We start from the raw sequence: 20298 nt of genomic DNA on the forward strand, positions 1-20298 counted from the left end.
CTAGAAAAATACTAATTCTTTAATGACAAAACTGACTTTGCTATTAAAAATTATCTTGATCTGATGTCTTAAAGAAACAATACTAGTAAGATTTATTTATAATAATCCCGAAAGTACGCTAAAAATAGAAAAGATTTATTATACATTGTATGTCAAAAGAATAATATTGTTTATTAAAAGGCATCCTTCTATCAAGATGTATTTACATGTACATTTATTAGCACAAACATTCTCCCTTTTATTCCAACAAATATTGATTTTCCTCACTGTTATATTTACGACTCTAAGACAGAAATTCTGTATCAAATCAAAAGTTTAATTAAACTAAAAAATGAAACAAATGGTTTGCAGACAGTGTAAAAACTACATAAAGTCTCATAACATAGAAAATGACAAGAATATTGTTAAATCTTTGTGTACAAGTAATTTGTAGATGGTTCTTAGAAAGAATAGCAAAGCCTCTTATCTAAGTATTGGCTGATCAAGAGTAATATATCACTATGAATAGGCAACCTATTTTAGAAGTCTCCTTTCTTGGTAATCAATTAATTTTAAGATAATAACCAGCAATAAAATAATTGTATTTTAAAGGCTAGGTAAATGGATACAAGCACTAATAATTTAAATGTATCTGATTAAAGAGAAAGAAAATTGAAATGAAGACATACCTGGCATACAGTACAATGCCACCTAGTTTCCACCTGGGCCTCGCAAGTGTTACATGTGTACACAAAACTCTCTTTTCCCTGATTATGCAGCTCGTACAGCAAAGCTATAGAGGAATATTTGGCTCGCCGTAAAGATGAGAATTCATAATGTTTGTCTCTAGCAAGTGTAAGCAGTGCATCACGACCGTCCATTAATTCACAGCTCATGTGAGGATCAGGATCATTGATTGGGGGCAGATGGTTAGCACTTTGTTGAGTGTGAAGACGAATAACAAAGAAAACCTGTTGAACAAAACAACAGAATACTTAGGAAAAGGTTCAAAAATATATAAATTTTCATAAGTTTACTGATGCAGTTAATCATTAGAAAAAGGTAAAATTAAAGCAATTGATTCCTCTAATCAAAGAAATGATTATTCTTCAATTTTCAAACTTCCAGTTTATATCAGAAAAATCAGTGATACAATACCTCTTTATGTTTCTCCATGGTAGAGTATAATTTGGCTGTGAGATCATTTCCACCGTGAGCAGGCTTCTTGCCGTTAGCCTTACGATTATTGTTCTTATTTTTGTTATTTTTCTTTTTCTGACTTTTGCCTTTCTTCTTGCCTTGGGCATCCTGCGAAGAATTCTACAATATTTACATACAGCTGAACATATATCTGTCAATTGAATTTGCACATACATGATTTTCATCTTGAAACATATATTACCTTTCTCAGTGTTCCAGAAGAGTGTTTTAGCAGTCCATTTAAATATAAGATGTTACAATCTAAACTTTTTTGATGTAATTAAATTATGAATATAATTTTTCCATTTAAGGTAAAAAAAAAATTGTAACGGTCCACTCACTTTTTTCATCACTAACATTACAAAAACTCAATAAGAAATATAAGAAAGCAAATATTTCTAATTTACCACTGCAGTTGATTCTTCAATTTCATCAGCACCAACTGACCCTTCCGCTTCAGCCGCAGCAGCTTCTTCTTCTTCTCGTTTTTTCTTTTCTTCTTCCTCCTGTTCTTTAATGATATCCTCAAGAACATTCGGCCAGAAATCACCCTCAAAGTATGGCAGGTCAGTCACTTCACGTACACCATTTTCTGATGAGTCTTTATATATATCCTTTAAAGAACAACAATTAGCATGATGCATTTGTTATGCTAACAATGTAATGAAGTGCTTACTAAAATAATTCCCTTTTTTTACATCTTTATCTCGCCCAAAATTTCATTTGTTTTTTTTTGTCTGGTTTTTACATAAATTTCAATACATTTTAAGTTACATCTCTGCATACTTTCTAACCGGTGTCCCTGGATAGCAGTAATCACCAATATCCCTTCAGTGATAGACTATTAATAACATATTTCTGAGGAATAAGTAAAATCTTAAAATAAATGGATTGTAACTTGAAACAAAGCTGAAATGAAGTTGATTTATAACAAAAAGCCAAGCAAATATACAGTAGTTAAAAACAAAATTTGGACACCATTGCAGCAAAAGGCTCAAAATAACTGAAGGTTAATTATTCATATGAATATCCTAAAGGTCAATTGTAACAAAAAAAATCTTTATGTATAAAATAACTAATGCATATATTTGCTATAAAAAATTATTCAAAAAATTTACAACTGAAAATCTAACAAAGTAGAAAAAGCACATACCTTATAATCTATTACTATTCTTTCAATGAGTGCTTTATCTAACATTTTCTTATACCACTCTTGAAGTCGTTTGGGTTTTGGAATTTTCTGTTCTGGGGGATGGCAATGAAATATATAATCATCCCCTTCGCTTGGAGGACACGCCCAGATATGAGCCCAAACATAACCAAGGGATTTAACATATTCTAAGTAGCCGATAAGAATCTCATGATAAACTGCTGTACGAAGCTGCCGAGGTTGAAAGAAATGTACACTGTCTAGGTAAGAGATGTACACTCGTCTGAAATATAACATTTTTAAAACATATAAACCGTACAATTATTTGTTAAAGACAAAATCATACATTATCCTTTTGAACTCTTCTTTACTAGAATAATCACAAAAATAAAGCTTTTTATTCCCCATAAAAAAAGCCATTTACAGAATAATTCTTTGTCATATCCCTAGAAAATAAAGTTTTAACAAATGTGAAGCATACCTGGTATTTGGAAAAGGGCATTCTGAGCCATATTCCTGGACATGCATACCAAAGAAGCACACATCAGTCCCATCTATCTCTTCAAATACAAACATTGACTTTGCTTTGTATTGAAATTGTTCAGGGAAAGCTCCATTGTCAACAAATCTGTAATTCAGAAGAAAATGTTTAGTTTTATCTAAGGGGATTAGGGGCTGCAAAAGTACAAAATTTGGATCCAGGGGTTTTATTTTACCCCTGATGGAGGACCCTTGAAGCAAATGGATTCAAGAATTTTCAAAACATTACAACAGCATCTCCTAACATTCACATTAAGAAAGCATCTAACATACACAAGTCTGATTATAAAACCTAACAAAACTGCTTGAAAACCAGAAACTTTGTGAGAAAAAAAATGTTTACAACTGTTTCTACTTTTGGTCAATTCATACCCAATTAAACATGTTTTTTTTTTTATTATTGTCCACTGTTACACAACTCATCACTTTTCATCAATATTTTGTTGATCATCATAGTACTATTATATAATAATCAGATTATTTAAAATTCTATGCAGATGTTATTAGTTTTTTAATTTTTTTTTACTTCTTTTATTCTGCAACACTTTTTAAATATTTTCAGATGAAATCTAGCAAAAACAGAACAAGATCCTGCACAAAAGGAAATAACTTTTTACAATCACCCTGAATTTATCCTTTATTCAGAAATGACTCTTGGCCGGAATGAAATGTGAACATGCAGACTTAACATGTTATGATAACTTGTACATGCAAGTAAAAAAATAATATGAAAATATTTTGGTAACTTACTTAGTTTTCATGCCAGGTCTGACTTCAACTAATTTGTCTGAACTAGATAGCACTTTTATAGACACCTCACCAGCACCTGCATCCTTCATTCTTAAGAATGTGTTGATGCGATTCTCTAAATAATTGCCTAACTTTGAACCGGGTAATCCTGGAATAATCAATATACCAACTTTACTAACAAATTTCAGTTCTCATGTTTGTAAGAATATTTACTTTTCCCTATTCTTTCATATTCAAAAACTTCATTTTCAAGAAAAGGCACATTAGTAAGCATAAACAAGTATATGAACAATCGATAGCAGATATATTTATACATAATGCTGTGAAAACTAACAGTGAAGGTTTTGAGGAATACAGAATAAATCTGCAAACACTGGGTGAAAAAACCTTCCATTTAAGATATTAATGCTTTAATCATGAAAAAAAGTGTAATTACATTACATGTAAGCAGTAACTCCTTTACATGATGTATCAGTTTATTTAAAGGATACTTCAAATACAAAATTTGAAGACTTATAAATACAACTGAAAATATAGCTACATTAAAATCCTTTTACAGCTTATCAGTCAAATCATTTACTCAAATTGAAAGCAAAACTTTCAAGAAACTAAAATATTCAATTTTCAAAGTAAAATATGTTTTACTTACTTTTTGCACAATACTTATTGTTCTCTTTTCTTTTCATTCCTTTAGATTTTAAACAATTCTCACATGTAAACCTAGAAAAATACAATAAAGTATTAATTACTGCACAATACAATATCTCTTATAAGATACAAAAACAATGAAATCAAATTTGCTATAACATTTATACAAGTTCAATCATATAGTAACAGTCCAAGGCATTGGGTTTAAATTCTTAGGCGATATCTAATTCATTTATTTAGATGTACAAACAGAAGCAAATTTACCATTACATATAAACTTATAGATGACTGACAATTATTTCAAATTCAATTATGCTTCTTTTCACTTACCCATTATTACAGATAGGTTCAAAATGTAGCACACAAATTTTATGAAGTTTTCTTCCACAATCATCACAATCAACAAACCTACAAAATATAATACATATACACTGTGAACAACATTTGTTAGTTGTTTTTTTTTTTGTTTTTTTCATTTACAAAATTAAATTATTGGAATACAGTATTACAAGCAACCTAAGTTTGTATTTTCTGTATCTCTTTTTTTATACCACTAAGAGACAGGACAGTAAATTTAGTTACTTGTTCAAATACCAAAAATTAGACAGGGTAATAGGTCATGAATGCCGGCCCTCCATTTTCCAATGCTTTATCAGTGATCAGACAGAAAGCAGACAGCAAAACATAGGCAAATCTATTTGACCCTTCAGCATGTGGGGGGCATCAATCTCATATGCTGAACAATACAGTGCAAGTTTTGTTAAGATAAATACATGTACAGACAAAAGACTGACAAATCAAGAGCTCTCATCCAAATGTATCAATAAATTACCCTCGAGTACCATGTAACTTAATATAAATAGTATTTTATCTATTCTATCTATTCCTGACTTCTAAATAATTGAAACAAAACAACATCCAAAACAAGAGCTGTCCGTAAGACAGCGCGCTCGACTTTTTTATTGCTTGCCAATAAAAAAAGTTTTTGCAGTAAAAGGCAATACAAGAATCTCTGTATTTTTAAAGTGAACAATGGCCATGAGCATTAAGATATTTAGTAAAGAATTATTTTACTGAATTGTGTGATACCCTTGAACACTGCAGCAAAGTTTGAAATGTTTAAGTCAAAAGAGGGCTGGTAAGAAAGAAAAAAAAACTGAGTTGAGCCTTAAATAAATTTAATAGTATTAATAGTGGACTGGTACTAAAAACTTAACCAAGATTCTAAGTCGATAAAAGGCCTTAATTTTTAAAACAAATCCTTGACAGAGTTACCTTCTCTTGCGTACAGATGGGGGTAATGATGTGAAATAGCATTAAAAGTTTCAAAGCAATATCTCAAAGGGTTAAGGCAATAAGTGGATTTTACCCATATTCAATGTATTTTCTAAGTCAAAAAGGGCATTATTCTGTCAAAAACCTGAACAGAGTTATGTCCTCTTGTCTGTTGATGAAGGTCGTGATGGTAAACAAGTATGGTCCAGTTTCAAAGCAATACCTCCAATGGTTTTGAAATAAAGTGAGGTGGTACAAAAAACTTAACCAAGCTCAATACACTTTCTAAGTCAAAAAGGGCCATAATTCTGTCAAAAACCTTGACAGAGTTATGTACTCTTGTCTGTAGATGGAGGTTATGATGGTGAACAAGTATGGTAAGTTTCAAAGCCATACTTGTAATACTTCTGAAATAAAGTGGGGTGGTACGAAAAACTTAACCAAGGTGTGACGCCAACGCCGACGCCGGGGCGAGTAGGATAGCTCCCCTTTTCATAGAAAAGTCGAGCTAAAAATCTACTTACGGTTCCATTTCTAGCACATCATTTTTAAGTTTTGTGAACTGATCTTTTGGTACTTTCCTAAAAACATGAATACATTTCTGTTACATATATATCATCTGTTAATTACAGGCATAACAAAATATTTAACTTCTTTCCTCTATACTCAACAAAATTCTTTCATATCTTATATAATCTATGTAAAGTTACAGGAGTATAAAATGTTTTATTAAATATTACTGAAATAAGGTAGCTAATGCTTATGAATAAAATTACAACAAAACATGTAATTTATGTACTTGTATTTAATTTTTTTCAAAACAATTTACAAGATAAATCAATAATGTTCAATACTTGGATTTTTTTATTAACTTTCCATACTGACTGAAATTAGATTTTCTTCACTAAATGCCAGCTAGTGGATGCTGTTTATCACTACATTCAAAACATCATCACACACACTCATGTTTTGCCGCACTCAAATGTGCGTGCACACAAGCATGTTTACCCTTCTAATGGTAATATCCATATTTTTTAAATTATGCTTAGTATCTGCAATGTGTACCCTTCTTGTAATTAACAGAGTCTGCTTTACAGAAAATATTCTGTACAATTTACCTGTACCTATCCCAATGTTTCCCCAAATGATACATTTTTATAGAAGGATAAAAACTACACTTACACAGTAGGCTGAGTTGGGTCATCAACAAGTTCAACTTGATCACCCTGTATCTCTAGAAAGCACTTCTCGCAGTACGTGTATTTATCAGACAAAAGTTCCTTTTTCCTGTAAAGTCATGAGATAATGTGAACATAGCTTTCAATCTCTGAACAGTAACTTTTCTAATAATACTGACAAACCAGTTAAAATAATAGTTTGACATACAAATGCTTATGGTTAAATTTTTAAAGTATGGTTTTCATTCATATGCTAATTTAAACAAGTTAAATTAAGATTTGTTCAGAAAAATAATATAACACATACCTCTAAAAAAAGAACCATTTGAAAGTTAACATATTTCAAACAATTTTAAGATAATATAGTTGTCACAGCATTTCTGCCAATACTACATAATCATGTGAGAAAAAAATAAACATGTCATAATTCTGTTAAGAACAATCAAATCACAAAATCCAGACAATGGCTGAATGCATGTGCCTCGGCGCTGTTACAATTAGCTGTGAAATTTGCTTGAAAGGGAAAAGAAACTCATGGAAGAAATTGTTTATTCCCATCCTTGGTTTACAAAAGCTTAAAATATAAAGTTACTCACTCTAAAACGATCAAATATCATCTAAAATTAGTGACAAATACACAATACTAAATTTGATGAAATCTTACTTGTTTTGATAACTGTAATATACTGCTTCTCTTGCAATAGTGCACAGTTGTTTACCATAGCAACAGAGCACCTGCGGACTAAATGACAGCTTAATACCACAACAGTAGCCCAGTGACACCATTACACTGTTGATCTCCTGCTCAAATACTTCTGATAACTGTCAAATCAAATGTTATAACTATTGATATACTTTGCTCTTTTATCTTATGTATAACATGAAAATAAGAAACAAAGGGGGCTTACAAATTGTGACAAATATTAATTGGATAAACATTGGTATGTTTTCAGCTATAAATTCATTTAAAGCATCAATAATAAGATGACCACAACAGTAAATCATTGATTATATCTAGGAACATGAAACATTTGAAGGTCAATTAACAATACATGCAAACTTAATTGTTTCTTGCATTTGCCTTTGTTTAAAAATATCCTGGTTTATCCAAGGAGTTAGATTGATTTTTTCCCCCGAGTTATATGTTACAACAACACAGTAGAGGTCATATGGGGACTTTCAAGTAAAGAGTAAAGAGGTGGAGGAAGTACTCAGGTGCCTTTCTGTGCCTTTTTTCAGGCACAAAAGTAGAACCACCAACATTCTGCAAGCTTGCAGGATAGTTTGCTTAAATGTAAAAATCAAAAGTCCCTGACAGGATTCAAACCCACAGCTGTTTAGGGCAACTGGCTTCAAGGTCAACAACCTTATTCATGTGACCATCATCTACCATATTTTGTACATGTGATTATGATGTCAATGATGTAATCTTATATTTTCAATTATATTGAAGGTCTTTGTTAGACAGTAATCAGTAGAGCAAAATAAAAATTAAAATACTACTCTGGTATGGGCCATTTATTTTTAGGTTTTTTTTATTATTTAATTAGATTAATTTAGAACTTGTCACAAAAGGAAAGTTTTTTCCAATAAGAAAAATGTTACAAACCTTAGTGCAATATTTATAAACTCGTGATGACTTTTTGTTGTATACCCATGCATTGTCAAACATTAGCCAGACATCATCTACGTACTCCCATGGATCCTTGTACTGTCCCGTATCCAGCTTACGTTTAATTGTAGATAGATCCATTGGCTTTCTAACTATTTCATAGTAATCCTGAAATACACAACAATTTGGAATGCCATAAAATCTTGTGATCATAAGGTATTATGACCAATTAATTTCAAATAAGGTCATACTTTATACTAGATATTTGAAGGTATAAATTCTCAAATTCTTAATATGCATTTCAATTGATAAAATGTAGAACTGTACAAACACCAAATGTTATCATTATCCGGAAAAAAAAACCTTCCTAAATAGGAAAGCAAAGAGAAATCAGAAAATATTTCAGATTATAACGAAAAATACAAGAAATCTGACAGAAGACTACAACTACATGTATGTTCAAATTTGGAAATAATTAGATTGCTGATAAAAAAAATGTTTAAATATGTATGGCATATGTTGCTGCAGTAACTACATATTATTTAAAGATAAACAATTATACATGAGGAGAGTGAAATACATAACTAGCTTGAAACTTTTACTGGAAACAAACATGCATTGTACTATAATAATGACACTAGCATTTTCCCTTAACTCTTATCTTTTAACATATACTCTCCATTATTAAAAACAATTTCAGCACCCATCATTTCTTTTGAAAAATACACTTTGACAGATCATATATGGTGAGGAAAGACCATACATAACTTATTTTCAAAGGCAAAGGGCAATATTTAGAAATGGAAAAGGTATGTTAGTTAAACAGATGAAAGTGCAAGAGGAAATAGTCTGTATTGGTGCATGGCATGTTAGGATTTTATGGATAGGTACTACTTTCAAAACAAGATATGTTTGTAAAACATGTATGCCCCCTATCAGCAGCCAATAAGTCATGTTATAAGGTTATTATGCATGACTTCTGACCCAGTGATCAAACAATTAATAAGGGTTATCAAGTATCTACTGGTCATGACCTTAACCTTTGACCCTTGACCCAAAACTCAATAGGGGTCATCTGCTGGTCACGACCAATCATCATACAAAGTTTGAAGTTCCTAGGCCTAAGCGTTTTTAGTTAATTGATCAGAAACCGTTTTTACCTACAAGGTCAATGTGACCTTGACCTTTGACCACTTGACCCCCAAAATCAATAGGTCATCTGCTGGTCATGAACCAATCACCATACCAAGTTTTGAAGTTCCTAGGCCTAAGGGTTCTTTAGTTATTGATTGGAAACCGTTTTTAACATACATCGTCAATGTGACCTTGAGGACCTTTGACCCTAAAATCAATAGGGGTCATCTGCTGCTCATGACCAATCACCATACCAAGTTTGAAGTTCCTAGGCCGAAGCGTTCTTTAATTATTGATCAGAAATAGTTTTTACTTACAATGTCAATGTGACCTTGACCTTTGACCCCTTGATCTCAAAAATCCAATAGGGGTAATCTGCTGGTCATGACAAATCACCATGCCAAGTTTGAAGTTCTAGGCCCTAAGCGTTCTTAAGTTATTGATCAGAAACCGTTTTTACTTACAAGGTCAATGTGACCTTGATCTTTGACCCTTGACCCAAAACTCAATAGGGGTCATCTGCTGGTCACGAACAATCATTATACTAAAGTTGAAGTTCCTAGGCCTAAGCGTTTTTAGTTAATTGATCGGAAACCGTTTTTACCTACAAGGTCAATGTGACCTTGACCTTTGACCCCTTGACCCCAAAATCAAAAGGTCATCTGCAGGTCATGACCAATCACCATACCAACTTTGAAGTTACTAGGCCTAAAAGTTCTTTAGTTATTGATCGGAAACCGTTTTCGCTTACAAGGTCAATGTGACCTTGACCTTTGACCCCTTAACCCCAATATCAATAGGGGTCATCTGCTGGTCATGACCAATCACCATACCAAGTTTGAAGTTCCTAGGCCTTAGGGTTCTTTAGTTATTGATAGGAAACCGTTTTTACCTAAGAGGTCAATGTGACCTTGACCTTTGACCCCAAAATCAATAGGGGTCATCTACTGATCATGACCTATCACCATATCAAGTTTGAAGTCCCTAGGCCTAAGGGTTCTTTTGTTATTGATCGGAAACCGTTTTTACCCAAGAGGTCAATGTGACCTTGACCTTTGACCCCTTAACCCCAAAATCAATAGGGGTCATCTGCTGGTCATAACCAATCTCCATACCAACTTTGAAGTTCCTAGGCCTAAAAGTTCTTTAGTTATTGATCGGAAACCGTTTTTCGCTTACAAGGTCAATGTGACCTTGACCTTCGACCCCCTTGACCCCAAAATCAATAGGGGTCATCTACTGATCATGACCAATCACCATACCAAGTTTGAAGTTCCTAGGCCTTTAAAGTTCTTTAGTTATTGATCGGAAACCGTTTTTTCCTTACAAGGTCAATGTGACCTTGACCTTTGACCCCTTGACCCCAAAATCAATAGGGGTCATCTACTGATCATGACCAATCACCATACCAAGTTGAAGCTCCTAGGCCTAAAGGTTCTTTAGTTATTGATCGGAAACCGTTTTTCCTTACAAGGTCAATGTGACATTGACCTTTGACCCCTTGACCCCAAAATCAATAGGGGTCATCTACTAATCATGACCAATCACCATACCAAGTTTGAAGTTCCTAGGCCTTCAGGTTCTTTAGTTATTGATCGGAAACCGTTTTACCTTACAAGGTCAATGTTGACCTTGACCTTTGACCCCTTGACCCCAAAATCAATAGGGGTCATCTACTGATCCATGACCAATCACCATACCAAGTTTGAAGTCCTCAGGCCTTAAGGTTCTTTAGTTATTGATCGGAAACCGTTTTTCCTTACAAGGTCAATGTGACCTTGACCTTTGACCCCTTGACCCCAAAATCAATAGGGGTCATCTACTTGTCATGACCAATCACCATACCAAGTTTGAAGTTCCTAGGCCTAAGGGTTCTTTAGTTATCACTCGGAAACCATTTGGTCTACGGACCGACGGACCGACAAGTGCAAAGCAATATACCCCCTTTTCTTCGAAATGGGGGCATAATAATAACAACAAAACATCAACATTAGAAACATCCCCATCTCTTCAAAATATTTTGTACCCCGAGTCCTTAAACTCCGTTACGAAGGTGCTTATATATGACATATAGGACACCTTGAAAGTTATGACAATACATTCATGACATATAAAAAAAAGGTCCGTGGACGCTCACCTGAATGACACTCGAAATCAATTTTCCCTTCTTCTGTAATCAATAAGACATTATAAAACTTATTTTTATTGAGTACATAGGATTAGCCACCACAGACTTGTTAAATGGACAGTGGAGACCTTACATTCAAATTTATATTTACATCAATAATAACAAATAAATGCCAAAAAAATAAATCTGTTTTTTTCGCAAATGGACATAATCATGGTAACAATAGGTGAATAATGGAACTTGGCTACCAGCAAAATAACCAAAGCAACTGTTTGATGAACCTTATTTGGTCTTCTTTTTTTATCCCCACTGATGTTAATTTGTATTAAGAGAATACAACACTAAGGTAAAGAAAGGACTTTTAAACAACAGGCTCAATATTACTATCTCTGAGAAAAAATGAAAGGAGATAAATGTTACAGCAGTCTGAACAATTTCTGACCCATTATTATACAATTTTAGAAACTCAGTCGATAATGACATGTTAATACATATTTAGCTCTTGATCTAGAACCTGCAGAGAAAATTGGTTAAAAGTAATTCTAAGCCTAAGCAAAAGTGACCCTGAGGTAGGCCATTTTACACAAGGAACTACATGTATATACTTTAGCAGTGACCTTTATGCTATTTCATGCTAAATATTTCAGGTCTTTAAGGGTATAACTGATAAGTTTTGTAAAGACCCAATGAACAAATCAACATACCAAATACTTATAGTCTTATACTTGAAATAAGATTTTTTGCCTAGTTTTTGCACCTATTCATGCATCAGACTTACTATTTATCAAATTCTAAGGAGACCACCTACAGATCATGCCAGTGAAGTTTATTCAAAATCTCATGATTTGGGAGTAAATGTTGTTTAAAGAGATTGTAAACAACAACAAACGACAGACATTTCACAATCACAATGCTAAGGTGAGTGAAAACTAAGAAATTAAAACTAGAACAACTATAAGCTGTGGCAAAATTGTTAAAGCCTGGTTAATCTCTACATGATATACAAGCAACAAAATATAAAACTATGTACTTATGTACGTGACTTACAGGTATATGTAAGGCAACAGGATCTACTGGTTGACGGAATGGCAATGACTCTGGATCTTGTTTGTATAACTTCTCTAATGTTGGCATCAAAGCCTGCCTCAACTCATCAGGTTTAAATACTGTAGAAATAAAACAATTTATAAAACATCTTATCACATAAATCGCGGCGAAGGAGTATAATAAAGCCATTTAATAAAAACAATATAACACTAGTGTAATAACACTTTGATGAGATGTCATTTGCACTATATATAAACATAGCCTTAAAGCGCGCTAATGTTAGCGTTACACTATAGGCCCATCAGTTAAAATGGCTATTTTTAACAGTTTACTGTTCTTTTTTTTATATATCTGATAAATAGAATATTATATTCGTGTAGATTCAATACTAAATTTATTGAACTTTTGAATAAAACTATTATGCTCGCATAATATGATTTTATTCAACTCGTTCAATAAATAAAGTATTAAACATACACTCATTCAATATCCTCTATTTATTATATCATAGTTGAATGAAGTTAAATGAGTTAGTTCAGTCAAAAACAGGACACTTAACTTTATAAAGATTAAATTCATTATAAAATATGCTTAGATATACTATAGTTCTTTAAACTAAGCATATTTAATTTTCAATTCAATGAAGAATGATATGCTCGTCTGGAAAGAATCAAACTGACATAAAACTATCATACTTTTTCTTGCTCTAGGTTTTTGAGGCGCAGGAGACTGGACTGGTGTTGTGCTAGTCTGACTTGTGTCCATCGGACTTGGTTTGACATCATCGTTCCCATCTGTTGGCTCTGCTTTAGGCGTTGTGACAGCTCCTGAATCAACACTGGGAATCTCTTGTTTGATATCCATCATTCCAGGCTCCTGTTTTACCTACAACACACCAGACAATATAATAACACTTTGTTTAAAATGTTCAAAATATAGCAAGAAACCAATGGATTCCATATTTGTTCACCATCTAAAAAAATAGAAATTTTACAGAGGAAATAATAGCCTCTAATATCTCTTTCACACACAATATACAGGTCCATTAAAAAATATTTGTGATATTACTCAAGATGAACATCTGACCAACTGTGACACTGACCTTGTGACAGCACAGCTTTGGCATAGGTTCTACATGTCGCCTCACTAATGTGAACATTTGAGCCAAGATTTAAGTGTTATAGAGAGGATATGGTAGAAACAGGCTGACTGACTTACGTCATAGCTATTGCTATTTGTGTCCACTTCTCTTGCCTTAAAATTGCTAATGCTACTTGAACTTAGATTTTTTTTCCCCGGAGAATTGTGACAACATACTGTTTTTCCAGAACAGCAAAAACAACGACTGAATCTGTTTGCAGGTCATCCTGTGAAATCTTTTAACATTAAAGGTAAAACTTCCTTCATATTGTAACAAACAAAATATGGAAGTCTAAATAAATCAAAGCTTAAGGATATGGAGTCAATATCTCTAGAGATACTTTTGGACATTATTAAAAGCATTTTTCAACAAAGACAAAAAATCCCCAAGTCAAGCTTTTTTGTTTATAATCTTCCAAAAAGAGGCAAAGCCCTTACCTCTGTTTTTATTTCAGATTTTATTTCCGTTTTGATGTCCATGGCATTTGATGCTGTGCTTGTAATGGCACCAGAAGATGATAATGAAGTGACTACAGATGTTGTTGACATGGTAGGTCCCTGTTCCGAAGAAACTGGGTTAGGCGATGATAACACCTCAGATAAGGTGTTTGGCTGGGTGGTTACATCCATTGTGCCTTCTAACTTGATCTTCTTATCCTGACCACTTAATGATGCCAATGGATCCTAATAAAACAAAACATTACTTTTCTGAATCAATAAAATTCATTACATACGAATTTGTAGAATCATTAAAGTTTTCCAATGAAAATTCAGTCACTATACTAATGAAAATATGGTTATTTTCAACAATATTCCATATTAATATATATACATACATGATTTCCCAAAACAGCACACTTGTGTAATATTTCCTATTTATTCTAAAACATACTTGCTTTATTCACATAAATCACACATCTTTGTTCAACTACATCAATTTTAACATTTGTACAGCATATCAATCATACTGAAGAGAGAAAACTCACCATGCCAATACTGGTTTGTATAGATGAAGATGTTGCCATTGATGACTGAACTGATGAGACAAGAGTGTCCGTAGATGAACGATTAGCCATTGATGCCAGGTTACTGCTGGCTGGAAGGGACTGCTGAATCTGGGACTGACTAGATCCCAACACCCCTTGTTGATGAACCTGAGGCGATGACATACCACGTGGTCCTTTGTTGGCCATAAGGTTTGGGTTAGTGGCCTGATGTTGCTGCTGAAGATGAGGCTGTAACTGTTGTTGTGACTGTTGCTGGTTCATTACATGACCAGGCATACGTGTATTAAGCTGGTCAAACTGATTAGTGTTCAAACCCATATTCATTTGGTTTGGATTTCCAGGCATATTCATCTATGAAAAACAAGAAATTGTTGCAGGACATGTCTTATAAAATTATACACATCATCATATACAATCAACACTGTATTGTTACTTGTCTGCTTAATACTTAGATAATTTCTAATTGTTATTAAATCAGTGGTTAATTTCAAATTAGAATCAATATATCAAATATGACAAAACAGACGTGATATAATAAAGCACAAGCGTCCTCAAAGATGTGACAACATTTTTTATTGTTTTCTTTTTCAAGATTTATTTCGAGTTAAAAAGTCTGTTAAATTACTACATTTGATCTACACCATACATGAAGCATTCATCATTTAAATAGTAATGCCTTAGCATGATTGTTTTAGTCATATGTCAATTAATAGTAATATTATAGAAGAATTACACATACCAAAGGAGGTGTGGACCTTGGATGTGGTGCAGCCATCCCTGGCAGTCTTGGGCCTACATTCGGAGTCACCAAATTTGGCTGATTTCCAAATGGGTCATTGCCAGACCCTTGTACACCAATAGTAGATAGAATATTTGACATAGGACCATCTGTAAAATACAACAATTAAGAGTAAGTAATACTTATTACAAATGCATGTTAACCACAAAGTTAGACAAAGTATTTTTTAATGATTTAATAATAAAACTGTTTATGTGTGTTTTAACAGTGCTAGGCAAGAGAAAATAAAAGGCACATATCAACAGTACATATGCCTTTCCTTAAAATTCATAGAGCTATGAAAGATCAGAGTTAATCAGTAAAACTCTACATAATTCATATTTGAAAATACTGTTAATCCACAGCGAACAACTATATATAATTAACTGTCAAACTGTTCTGTAGTCAAACAAATCAGTAACAGATGCGTTATGAAAGATGAACAATATAGGACAGCATCAAAGTATTACACTTACTGGTTTGTGGTCTGATGCCAGCACCAGTTGCGTCGCCAGGTAACTGTTGTTTCTGTTGTTCTCGACGTTGAATTCTTTTTTCTTCAAGCTCTTTTTGGATTTTGTAAATTTTTTCTGCTAAAAAGTGGTAGTATTCCTCCTGCAAAAAAGATATTTAAAATGTATAATGAGAACTGATATGCTTAAGTTAGTAGGAATATTATTTGAGATGTAAGGTTGCATATAATTAAGAGACTGTTTTTCTTTTAATGCACTTGAAAACTACAACCTTTTACAAACTGTATGTACAACATTAACTAGATTAAATACATATTTAAGTCTTCCTTTATCTGTATTGCTATTGTTTATAAAATTATTTCTGTATTGAATACGATGTAAGAAATATTGGATTTGAATTAAAACACCCATCTCTTTAAGATTAATGTTAATAACTTACCCTGCTATTAGCTGTTTCATACATATCCCCTTCTACTTTTCTTGCATATGCTACTAGATTATTCATCCTTCTATCTTTTAGAGCAGCTGGATCAGGAGTAGGAAAAATGGCTTGAACTCTACAAGTACAATAAACAATTTCATCAGATATGCAATTACATGTATGAAGGTATGTTAATTACATGTCTTATTTTTCACGTAACATTTCACACCAATGTGATACTGTAGTTATTTATTCTAATTTCACTTTACAAGCAACAGGACACTTGTGTAGGCCAAAGATGGCAATAACTGGTTAAACAAAACTTCCTTAAAACCAGCAAGTCTAAAAAAATGAGCTTTCTTAAGTTGTTTTTTATTTATTTTCTTTACATTTTGTAACTATATTTATTGAAAATCAATATATTCAATACATAAAAATAAATTCTATTTTTGTGAGAACATTTTTATACACATTTAAAGCAGAATATATTCTAAAATCAGCACCAATTCAATGTCCTGTTAATACAAGAAGAAACCCTCGTAACTGACAATCAACTTTAATCAATATGACTGTCTTTTATTATCTATTAAATACTGTTGGTTAAAACTCCACTTAGGTTTTTTGACATGAGCGGACTGAATTTTTTTTTTCAAAGTTGAATGTTTTCAAAGTTGAATGTTTCATTTAATGCAACTAAGACTTTTGTGCAAAAATTCAGGTCATTCACTCACTCTGTTTTTCCAGAATAACTATTTTTAATGTGAAAATTGACCCAAAATTGAAAAGTGTTGCAAAGCTTTTCACTCAAATTGGGCTATCAATAGTATAAAAATCGATTTCCAATTTATTTCTGAGTAGATGTCTTAATTATCTTTTGCATATTTTTCTGCGTTATGTTGCCAAGTTGTTCTTCGCAAGAAATTTACATTTTAAATTTTTAGGCTGTTGGGACCTCAGTGGAGTATGCTTTATATGTACAAAATTTCAAAAGGATTATGTAAATTCCTAACTAAGATTATTTCTTTTTTTGATTGTTTACTTAAGTCTGCAATATTTTCTTTTGAAGTGTCATAATATTGTCAATTTTCATGCATGTTAATAAAACATCAAGGGAGGTAACAAAAGATACTTAGTCTATACATAACTTAAAATATCAGTATAGAAATCTTTCAGTTATTTATTATACTTACAGTTTATAAACAAGATGGTTTCTCAAATCTTGTGTTACACTCTGGTGCCATTCTTTAGTTCCTCTATTGGTCTGTGCTATTATTTGTAAGCCATCATTACCAGACAGAGCACTGCTTGTGTTTAATATAGAATTCATGGGGTTGTTCTGATTGCCCAGTAACTGACTTGCTGGGCTTTGGCCAGTAGTGTTAAGTCCTAAACTCACTATAAGTATATACATGAAAAAAATTGTCATATGCATGATAAATACAGTTTTCTAATAAAAGAAAATAGAAGAATGTGAACATTATAAAAATTTTAAATAAATGAAATAACAATATTTTAAATTATGTTTTAAATAATTAAGCATTTTTCAATTTTTGTTAATATTTTTAAACATAACTGCACATAATCCACAATGAAGTTGGGATGTCTTAATGCTTTAAGATTATATGGTTACCTTGACTGTTAACTGGAGCTCTGTTGGTATTGGCTTGAAGACTAGAGGCCTGTTTCCCATTATACGGGAGCCCAAGGGCAGCATAAGCTTTCTGAAGCTGGGCATCATTCATTCCTGGAGGAACTGCTGGGGGTCCTACAGAGTTGACAGCACTTGGAGGCCCTGTGTTGGGTGTAGCATTTGTCTGTTGAGGACCTGCTGTAAGTAAGACTAAAATATTTACAACTGAAAAAGCAGCCATGTGAAATTGTTAAGTTTTGCTACTTTGGATTATTTAATAATATTGAAGATTATTTGAATCTAATGAAAATGTGAATACAGTCCAAAATATATTAAATTTGTCACTCTTTGCCTAAAATATCCCATCCCATATGCATGAATTATCAATAAAAGATATGATGTTTCAATTCATGAATTTGAAATATAAATAAAATTTTCAAAGTTATATTGCAAAAACAGTGTTATGTCAACTTTTTGTATTTGCTTCAACTATTAGAAACAAAAAAGTGGACTTTTCCAACCTTACAACTATATTATTTTAGGCATTCTAAAAGATTTCTCAATTAACATAATGAAATTATATATATATTTTAAAAAACAATTTCAAATGCAAACAAGAGGGCCACGATGGCCCTGAAGTCGCTCACCTGTATATAGGCCCCCGAAGCGGGGCCAGTTTGAACCCCAGGGCTTTTATTTGAACAAACTTGGTAGACACCCATTAGAAGATGTTTCATGCTAAACATCTAAGGTCTAGGTCGTTGGGTTTTTTAAAAGAAGATTTTTTAAGTTTTTTTCTAAACACATATAGTTAAAATCAATGTCCCCCGGGGCGGGGCCAATTTTGACCCCAGGGCTTTTATTTGAACAAACTTTGTAGACACTCACTAGAAGATGCTTCATGCTTAATATCTAAACTCTAGCTATTTGAGTTTTTTCAAAAAAGATTTTTTAAGTTTTTGCTATACACATACAAGGAAAATCAATGACCCCCGGGCGGGGCCAATTTTGACCCCCAGGGATCTTATTTGAACAAACTTAGTAGACATCCATTAGAACATGTTTCATGCTAAATATCTTAGCTCTAGCTCTTTGGGTTTTTTAACAGAAGATTTTTAAGTTTTCACATTATGCACATAGAGAAAATCAATGACCCCCTGGGGCGGGGCCAATTTTGACCCCAGGGCTTTTATTTGAACAAACTTAATAGACACCCATAAGATGTTTCATGCTAAATATCTTAGCTCTAGCTCTTTGGGTTCTTTAAAATAAGACTTTTTAAGTTTTTACTATATGCATATAGGTAAAATCAATGACCCGCTGGGGCGGGGCCAATTTTTACCCCAGAGCTTTTATTTGAACAAACTTGGAAGATGTTTCATGCCAAATATCTAAGCTCTAGCTCTTTGGGTTTTTTAGAAAAAGATATTTAAAGTTTTTTTCTTTTGGTTGCCATGGCAACCAGAGTTCGGCATGGAATTAAATTCTTTGAACAATTTTCAAAGGTGACCACCAAAGGAACATTCCTGTGAAGTTTGGATTAAATTGGCTTAGTGGTTTATGAGGAGATGTCATTTAAGGTAAAAGTTTACGGATGATGGACGGAAGCCGGACGAAAAGCGATCACAAAAGCTCACCCTGCCACAAAGTGACAGGTGAGCAAAAAATATACCAAAAATTGAACAACACAAAGTAATAACAAGTACAACAGCCATCCTTATCTGTTCTTGACACTGAATGACCTAAATCATTTAAGTGTAGGTTTTTTAAGCCAGTGACACTTGAAATTCAGTGTGATGATGAACAAAAGTTCTACAAGTTAATGCCCTTGATGCCCCTGTAATTTTTTGCTACCATGATCCACTTATCTAACTTTAGCCAATATCCTCATAAACATTCAACAGGGAACTATTATGAATTGTTTATACCTTCATTTGGAAACGCAATATTCAGCTTACCGCCTGGCTGTTTCTGCCTATCAGATGCATGTTTCAATGGTAGACATACAGGACAATCCTGCCGTGTACAATTCTTCCAATGTGTAATGATCTGTCTAGATGATGCACAATGTGCAACTGAAGAAGCAAAATAACATACTTCATTATAATATGTTTGAATCAATTAACTTTTTATGAGTGCGGTGCCATATTTTTATTAATAAGCATCTTTCTAGATTCACTTAGCATTCATAAATTTTTTAAGCTTTTA

At 32.8% G+C, this 20298-nt stretch overlaps 1 protein-coding gene across 6 annotated transcripts in view; it reads right to left on the reverse strand.

Moving 5' to 3' along the window:
- Window positions 1-20298, reverse strand: part of LOC132717207 (CREB-binding protein-like) — a 28980-nt gene that overhangs the window by 3735 nt on the left and 4947 nt on the right. For 2 of the 6 annotated variants that reach the window (XM_060700636.1, XM_060700631.1), the window contains exons 4-25: window positions 20019-20165; window positions 18091-18288; window positions 17651-17855; window positions 16479-16596; window positions 16043-16181; window positions 15528-15676; window positions 14768-15139; window positions 14220-14465; window positions 13337-13526; window positions 12642-12760; window positions 8330-8500; window positions 7385-7542; window positions 6725-6829; window positions 6067-6123; window positions 4598-4675; window positions 4269-4339; window positions 3620-3767; window positions 2811-2957; window positions 2333-2612; window positions 1587-1793; window positions 1138-1299; window positions 669-950 (exon numbers count right to left, since the gene is read on the reverse strand). In XM_060700636.1, coding sequence (XP_060556619.1) covers window positions 669-950; window positions 1138-1299; window positions 1587-1793; window positions 2333-2612; window positions 2811-2957; window positions 3620-3767; window positions 4269-4339; window positions 4598-4675; window positions 6067-6123; window positions 6725-6829; window positions 7385-7542; window positions 8330-8500; window positions 12642-12760; window positions 13337-13526; window positions 14220-14465; window positions 14768-15139; window positions 15528-15676; window positions 16043-16181; window positions 16479-16596; window positions 17651-17855; window positions 18091-18288; window positions 20019-20165 — 3749 coding nt within the window. The remainder of the gene's footprint in view (window positions 1-668; window positions 951-1137; window positions 1300-1586; window positions 1794-2332; window positions 2613-2810; window positions 2958-3619; window positions 3768-4268; window positions 4340-4597; window positions 4676-6066; window positions 6124-6724; window positions 6830-7384; window positions 7543-8329; window positions 8501-12641; window positions 12761-13336; window positions 13527-14219; window positions 14466-14767; window positions 15140-15527; window positions 15677-16042; window positions 16182-16478; window positions 16597-17650; window positions 17856-18090; window positions 18289-20018; window positions 20166-20298) is intronic. The other 4 variants (XM_060700635.1, XM_060700634.1, XM_060700632.1 and 1 more) reach the window with 4 other exon arrangements.

This window comes from Ruditapes philippinarum, unplaced genomic scaffold, assembly GCF_026571515.1.
Source record: "Ruditapes philippinarum isolate M1 unplaced genomic scaffold, ASM2657151v2 ctg136_1_1_1_1, whole genome shotgun sequence".
Taxonomy (NCBI): domain Eukaryota; kingdom Metazoa; phylum Mollusca; class Bivalvia; order Venerida; family Veneridae; genus Ruditapes; species Ruditapes philippinarum.